This window comes from Macaca fascicularis, chromosome 4, assembly GCF_037993035.2.
Source record: "Macaca fascicularis isolate 582-1 chromosome 4, T2T-MFA8v1.1".
Taxonomy (NCBI): domain Eukaryota; kingdom Metazoa; phylum Chordata; class Mammalia; order Primates; family Cercopithecidae; genus Macaca; species Macaca fascicularis.
The window spans coordinates 166857812-166866218 of record NC_088378.1 but is presented as its reverse complement, the minus strand read 5'-3'; the positions used below and the strand labels follow the sequence as shown (position 1 = coordinate 166866218).

Sequence of the window (8407 nt, the reverse complement as noted above, 5' to 3'; positions counted from 1 at the left end):
TGTTCATTGTGCAGGTCTCCATGCTGGCTATCCACTGATTCACCACAATGGTTCATGAGATTGTTTATGAGAAAACACCTACAGAGGTTTTATAGTTTCTGGAAGCTGGTTTTTGAACTAAATATGCAACTTGATTCTTCAGTGAATATAGTTAATAAAATGTAGAAAGAGAGAGGTGAAGAAAATGGTGACATTAACACCTGTTAGAGTCATTTTCTTTAGAGGATAAATGCTTGTTTTCCTATCCGGGGTGGGCTGTCTACTGCGGAGGAAGGATAGTTTCTCAAGAAGTTGTGATTAGTAGTGTGTTATATTGAAAATTAAAAGCATTCACCTCTGCTCAGATGCAAATATAATCAGTTTAACTTTATTTTAAGCTTCTATTACATTGTAATTAATAATAATATACTAAGTTAAGCCAGTTTAACTGTCTAGCAAAATGCATTTCATTTTAAAATTGGGTATTGGGAGACTTGGCAAATGCTGTGAGATTACTAGTAAAGTTAAGTATGATGTATATATAGAGGGAACCAGCTCACCCTCATAGGTTAGTGCTGAAGGCTCAGGAACAGTCTCAAAGGCTTAAAAATGTAGTTATATAGATCAGAGCATTCCATTCTGATTTTGCCCGCAGTATCCTTATCACGGTTCATTTTTTGCTAAGAATCACAGTCTACTGGCCTAAATCACACCCTATACATGTCAGTGGGAAATTCTGGCCATAAATCAGCCTTGCAAATACATAGTAGGTAGCCTTGTCTGTAGTGGCCTTGGAACATAATACAAATGATGTCAGCATCCTCTGTGGTTGGGTCAGAACTAGCACTGGCTGTTTGCAAGGCTGAGTCCATATGACCCTTCAGGACCTGAGTGCCAAGCTGCGGTCTCAACATGGGTGATGTGAAGGACAAGAGAGAATCAGTGGTTGCAGTCCTTCTATATATCTGGTCACTAGATCCACCAGCTTCTCCATCTTATTGGGCTTATTACATCTCTGAAAAGGGACCTGAACCTGCATCATTCTGCAAAGGAGATGATTCCTGAGAGATAGGTGAAATATAGCCACTAACTAAAGAGATAAATCCCTCACTTTACTTCCTAGTATTGCATCCCAAAAAGGGTTAAAGTAAGGGATATTGGCTCCTGCTGATCAGGCCACAGTGCGACACCTTCTGTAAAATGCACCACAGAACTACATTATTCAGTAGACTTGAGTGCTGCACCTGCTTTCTTATCTCCTTGTAGGTGATTAAGTTTCCCACAAATGCAATTTGTTAATATGGGGCCACCTCTTCTCACAAGGTAAATCTGTAAAATTTGGCAGGCATTTGCTTGGCTGCAGGTGCAAAATGAAAGACCTTTTCCTGGCTTTGCCAAAAATAAAGATCACATTGTGCTCCAGTCCTAGGAAAAATATTCTGACCTGGAGGGTAGAACCTGACCCCAAGAAAGGGGATTGGAATTCTAGAGGCCAAATCATGTGCTATTATTCCCAAAAGGCTGAGTGGGGAATCTGAAGTCTTGTTTTAAATGAGGCCAGGTATTGAGCAAATCTCCCTGGTAAGAGAGCCCACTGATATTTGGAGCTGTAGCCATTTGTGATGATAAATGACGACTGTTACTCTTATGAGCTATGAGAGCTTAATTAGAGCTTAATTAAAACTAATGCTCAGCATTCTTTGGAAGGTAGAGAGATTAACAACTAACTTCCATGCTGAATAGCCTGGGTTTTGAAAAGTATGTTTTTGAAATACGTGGGATCTCCACTCTGGGGCCCTCTCTGGGTCTTCACACCTAAGCCAAAGCAAGAGCTATTTTTGTGTTAGAATTTCCTTAGCCAAGACTACAAAACGCCAAATGCCACGGTTCATCTCAGCCTCCTGTGCATTCACATGGAAGGTCGTCTTTGAATCTGCACGTCCAGCTCGCCATACACATGTCTCAGGGAGTCACTGCTCATGCTGGCTATCAGCTTCCGAGGCCCAGAGACCCAGGGCCGGCACACTTCTTCCCACTGCACGGTGGAGTTGGGCCGGATTTCACTGAAAGGATGAAAAAGAGAGGAGAGGTTGGAAGATCCAGCTTTCCACCTTGATCAGGAAGCAGTGAAAACTCTTGCCTAAGTCACTTGCTTTCTTTCTCTCAGTTGGTGCTTAGGGCAGTGAAGACTCTCACTGGCTGATTCAGCAAGTGACACCCCAAATGAGGCCCTCACATAAGGCTCTGCAGAACCTGTCACTGACAGTCTTATTGGGTCATGGTTCCTTCCACTAGGATGCATCTGCCGGCCTCTCAGTGGCCATCAGGAGCTGGGCTGAGCCCCATCCAACCATTAACTCTAGCTTGTCCCCAAGCCCTCCATAGTAGCCTTATGGAGGGTGACTGATCTTCTGAGCCTCGGCTCAGTTTTTGCTGCTAGTTTCCTCCTGGGATTAGAGTCCTATCTGAATCCCCCAGCTGCCTTTGCTGAGGCCCTGACACTCGAATTAGCTTCTGCCAACTCCCTTGGGATAGACCTTGTTTCCAGGCTCAGCATCTGGAACATAGCCCTGCCTGCTGCCATTTGACTTTGAGAATCTTCATGTTCTGTCATTCAAATTCCTATTTCAACCACCAAATTGGGCCCCTCCACCTATGCAACTTTCTGCTACCATTTGTTGTCAATGCCCTAATGTATCCAGTTAATGACATAGCCTTGAATGGTTGTGGTGTTCTCCTCTTCCTCCCAGCCTTTGCCCTGAAGTCTTCCTGAGTGTCATGAACAAGCCCACATCAGTGCAGACTGAGGCTAATCAGGGCTGGGGAGATTTAGTGTTCTCTGGGGTGCTTCACATATAGCCTCCCCTATAAACCTTGGGAGATTATATTCAGATTTTATATGTATGACAGTTCTTTGAGGCAGATACTATGCAGCAGATTTTATGATCAAGAAAAATGGAAGGTTAACCAGTGAAGTCCCTTTTTCAAGATCACATAATAGGTAAATAGGCAGAGATGAAATTTGAACCCAGGTTTTTCTGAGTCCCATATTCATACTCTTTCTGCTACTTCTCACTACATTTCATAAAAATGTACACCATATGTTCTATAAGAAAAGGCTTTTTCTAAGATATTTGCACACACATATTTACAGCAGCACAATTTGCGATTGCAAAACCATGGAACCAGCCCAAATGCCCATCAACGAGTGGATAAAGAAATTGTGGTATGTGTATACCATGGAATACTACTCGGCCATAAAAAGAAATGAAATAATGGAATTCACAGTGACCTGGATGAAACTGGAGATCATGATTCTAAGGGAAGTAACTCAGGAATGGAAAACCAAACATCCTATGTTCTCACTCATAAGCTGGAGCTAAGCTATGAGGGTGCAAAGGCATAAGAATGATGCTGAGGTCTTTGGGGACTCAGGGGAAGGGTGAGAGGGATAAACGACTACAAATTGGGTACAGTATGTACTTCTCAGGTGATGGGTGACCAAATATCTCAGAAGTCACCACTAAAGAACTTATTCATGTAACCAAACACCATCTGTTCCCCCAAAAACCTATGGAAATAAAAAAAAAGGAAAAAAAGGCTTTTTCTGACCACTGTGCTTACTTTTTCATAGGTTTTATTTCTCAAGCAGGAAAGATGCTTTTTGACTTAGTAATAAGACTGTCCCGCAAGTATTCATGGAGGATTCATTGAACTCTTTGCAAAATAATTTAGGAAAGTTTCTCCTGCCTGTATGCAGAGAGAAAATTCTCAGTCCTCAATTCACAGTGCTCAATTCAATACCAATGTAGGTTTGGGATATTTATTTCTCAACAGCTGTGCTATTGTTACCTGTATCCATTCATGGTCTTTCCTCTGGTTCCCCCAAGTGATCAATCAGAAGCACTTTGTGAAACAGTGGCCCTGGTTAAGGACCTGACCTGAGACCATGTACTGTAGATAACCACCTCAAATAGAAGCTAAATCTTTAGCTCCCCCTTGTCATTTTCTCGTACTCATAAAACCATCTGGCATAATGATGTGTACATACGAAAAAACTCATACATGAAGATACTCATACATGAAGATACATATGCATGCTACTTTACATACAGATAAATTCATAACAGAGAGAAAAAATCATTTTGGTAAGTGGAGCAATGTTGGAGTAATCCTATTTTCTGGGGATGGATGTTGTGATAAATGATTCTCAGTAATGTGCTGAGCCATCAGGAGATACCGGCCATTTATCATCTTGAATGCACGCAGGCAAATGAGATTATTATTACAATAAACTGCAACTACCCATGGTTTGTCCTCTGTGCATCTAGCCCTTAGCTTCTGTCCTATTTGAGAAACTTAAAGTTTAAGCCCAAATCACAAAGTGGGGGAATTTTTCTCTTGAAATAACTTATTGAACTGGATCATTTTCTAAAGAGCAAAATAAATCTGGAAGATAAATTATTTGATGCTCTGGAAGCTTCAACTGCAGAAAGCTAAGAGTCTGTGGAAGTGGGACCTCTGTGCATCTGAGATAGGCAGGAGGCAGTGGGGGAAGAGCAGGAAGGTAAACCATTTCAGAGTAGAGTTGGCTCACGGCGAGTGAGGGATGGGACACAGCACTGCCTTCTTTGTTCCTGGCTCCGATTCCCTGTTTACCAGCTCCCCACCTTCCAGGTCCTCTACTTTGGGTTCAAGACCCCCTGCCTTCTAGACACCACATCTGGCAGGGTGTGGGTGAATGAGTGGGGGTGGTGATTCCCCAACTATTTAAGAGCTGTATTCTAGAGAGAAATACAGTCTTGTAAAGGATTTTGGTTCTGTGGAATTGCACTTTCTAGGCTTCCAAGTTGTTACATGGATCTGGCACTCCTAGATCAGATCTTGGCAACATAGGGCACAGTGGAGTGTTTCTAATTATCTGACCATATGGAAGTGGGCATGGACTGGCTCAGGTCTTGGTTGTGAAGGTGTGTGCTGGAGTGAGGAGTAAACAGAGAAAGTAGCGCTTGGTCCAAGTTGTAAGCCCATCCAGATAACAAATGTTTTCTATGTCATGATTTTTCACCCAATTTTTGACTGTCTCTGAGAAATAAAGCTTCTTTTGCCTGGGAGACATTCCACCCTGAATCTAGGTTTCTATAACTATTCAGCCATAAAAAAGAATAAAATGCTGCCATTTGTAACAACATGAATTAGACCTGGAGGAAGGGCATCATGGTAAGTGAAATAAACCAGACATGGAAAGACAAATACTACGTGATTTCACTCACATGTAAACCCTAAAAAAAAATTTTTTTAAAGTTGATAATGTAGAAACAAAGGGTAGAACAGTGGTTACCAGAGACTGAGGAGGAGAACATGAAGGGGAAGATGGGAAGAGGTTGGCCAATGAGAACAAAGTGGCAATTAAATAGGAGGAATAAGTTCTAGTGTTCTATAAGGTAACCATGATTAACAGTAGGTATTGTATATTACAAAAGAGCTAGAAGACGGGCTTTTGAATGTTGTCACCACAAAGAAATGATAAATGCATGGGGTGATGGATACACTAAATACTCCGAGTTGATCATTATACAACATACATTATATGTATCGAAACATCAAATTACCCCACATAAACATGTGCAATTACAATGTGTCAGTAAAAAAAACTTAAAAAGAGAGATTGAGGACTGTTATGGGCTAAATGTTTGTGCTTCTCACAAATTCATTTGTTGAAACCCAAACTCCCGTGTGATACTATTTAGTGATGGAGCTTTGGGGAGGTAATTAAATTAGAATAGGTCATGTGGGCGGGGCTCATGATGGGATGAGTGCCCTTCGAAGAAGAGATGCCAGAGAACTTGCCCTCCCTCTCTCTGCCCCATGTGAAGGCACAGTGAAAAGACAGCCATCTGCAAGCTGGGAAGAGAGCCCTCATCAGGAAGCAAATTGGTCGGCCCCTTGTTCTCGGACTTCCCAGGCTCCAGAAGTGTGAGGTGTAAATGTTTGTTGTGTAAGCCACCCAATCTATGGCATTTCTGTTACAGCAGCGCAAACCGACTAAGAGCAGCTAGCTGTCTGTCTATCTACTTGTCTGCCTAGACTTACGTGTTGCAGTAACTACTAATAGTACCTTAAGCCAGTGTGTGGGCAGGACATCTGTGTCCATGTGGGGACTAGCCTTATCCATCCTTTCTCCAGATTCACTCCACTTTGCTCCACCCCAATGTCAGACATTAACAATAAACAAACCGTCTGGAGATTTAACCTATTTCGAGCCTGAGGCCTCCCAAATAGTGGGTCATTGCACTGTGTGATAATTCACCTTTTGTCTAAGACACACAGTGTCCTTTTTCATGTGTTGACCTTGACCAAGGTGGAATTCTGGGGGGATAGCCAAGGTGTAAAGATAGAAGAGGTTCCAGTACACTCAGATAAAGCTTGTGGGGTTACTGTCTGGGAAGGAAAAAATTGGATACAGCAGGGGGCTGTATGGAAGAGGAAACGTGTTTCACTTTGCCTGAACGATTCTTGCATCTGATTCGAGTGGGAAGGTGTGAGAACGGGTGAGTGAGACTGTTGTTTCTGACGAAAGCAGGGGTATGGCTGCTGACCTCTCCATCTAGCTGGGGTTGATTACTAATTTACTTCTTTTTTCTTTCCTGCAACTTTCCTATTAGCACAGGAAGGTTGCCATGTTTTGTGCTTGCATTGTTTCAAAAGCACTCAGATTATTTTCTCTGTTGTTTATTGCATCTGCAATAAGGCATCTCTTAAATGATGAGATGCAGAAGCTATAAGCCTTGTAATTTGAAAGAAATGCGGAGAGCCCTTTATGGGCAATAAAGTGCCCTAGAGGGTTTAAGTGAGGCCTTGCATTTATCCCACAGATTCCAGAGCGGGGTCGCTTCCATAAAGGGTGTCAGGAAAATTCTTAACATATCTGGTCATGAGGCGGTTTCCAAAGTCCTCTACCTCCCTTTCTATGCCTTAGAAGGTCACCCCACAGGAAATGTGCTAGATTGATTGATGCTGACAAGGACTTATTTGTGGTAGAAATGAAAGTAATAAACCTCAAAGATTGGGATCCATTCTGGGTGTCACACTTTAAGAGGAGTAGTGACAAATTGGGATGTGTGGGAGAGAGAGACAGAGAGCTGAAACCACGTTAGAGGAGAGAGAAATAAAGTCAGGACAGATTTTTGTCCCCAGGTAGAAAAGATTCGAAGAAGATGAGACAGCTGTTTGCAAACATTTGCAAACCATCAGATGGAAGAGAGATGGGCCTTACTTTCTGTCAGTCCAGATGGCAGAGTTAGGATCATTGGTAGGATCAAATGGTAGAAAAACATGTTTCCTTACCATTAGAGCTACCTGACCATGGAATAGGTTATCTTGTTGGGTTACACTCTTTGTTAGTAGAAGTCACAGAAACTGAGACCCATCAAGCACAATTTGAAGGGGGCTGTGTGTGGAAGAGGCTGAGTTTCATTCAGATCATTACATAACCTGGGGTTGTCTTTGGTCCCCTGAATGGGGAACCATCTAGAACTCTTTAGGCTCAACTAAAAAAAAACCTGAATCCAACAGTTGTACACAGTGATTGGGATGGTAAAATCTGTGAGGTGAGGCTGGAGACAAGGGAACCATGAAAAGGGAGCATCTCTCAGCCTAATATTTGACACAAGGTAGGAGCTCAATAAAGATGAGAATTGTCCATACATGAGTAGGTAGTACAGCAAAGTGGTTCAAACTTGGGTTCTGGAATTCACCAGCCTGAGTCTGAATCTTGGCTCTGTTTTCATAAACTGTGTAAGTGAAGATTCAACCAGTCAACCTCTCAAAGCCTCAAATTCCTCAGCTACAGAAGAGAGATAATAGCAGTATCCACATCATTAGGGTGTCTTTAAGGATTAAATGATAAAAGTGCTCGTCAAATCAAACCTAGTTTTACTCCATTGTCAGCAAGGAGGAGACAGCTTCCCAGACGTTTTCACGAGGGAGCAGATCTATGTTTGGAAAAGACACACGCATAGAAAACTTCCCACAGCCCTGCACTGCCTGCCTGGTCTCCCCAACCCAAGGCTTACCGGAACATCTTCCTCATTGGTCTTGTTATTCCAGGACCATCCAGGTGTATCCAGACATTTCGCAGGGTTTCTTTTAAAGGATTGGTAAATTCAACTGTCACAATCATGTCAGAACCAACTACCTGAGCGCCACGGACCTAAGAGAGAGAATGCAGCTCATTAGCAGCAAATAAAACCTCATTCTGCTCTCTTGTTGCCTTAACCATCTTCACTTTTACTAGAGTTTTATGGTACAGTTATTTTTCTGGCAATGGAATCAGTGTGATGAGGATAGCTGATTGCTTTGACTGGGGGATACCTATTGAGAAAGAGATGGAAATTTACTAATTAGAATCGTACTCTTTTCCTCATTA

The 8407-nt window shown here is 42.4% G+C and overlaps 1 protein-coding gene across 7 annotated transcripts in view; it reads right to left on the bottom strand.

The window, feature by feature from the left end:
- Positions 1–340: 340 nt before the first annotated feature.
- The window catches only part of F13A1 (coagulation factor XIII A chain), a 461954-nt gene continuing 453887 nt past the window's right edge, over positions 341–8407 (bottom strand). For all 7 annotated transcript variants that reach the window (XM_065544470.2, XM_065544473.2, XM_065544474.2 and 4 more), the window contains 2 exons: positions 8055–8191; positions 341–2042 (listed from right to left, as the gene is read on the bottom strand). In XM_065544470.2, coding sequence (XP_065400542.1) covers positions 1889–2042; positions 8055–8191 — 291 coding nt within the window. In that variant the 3' untranslated portion in view covers positions 341–1888. The remainder of the gene's footprint in view (positions 2043–8054; positions 8192–8407) is intronic.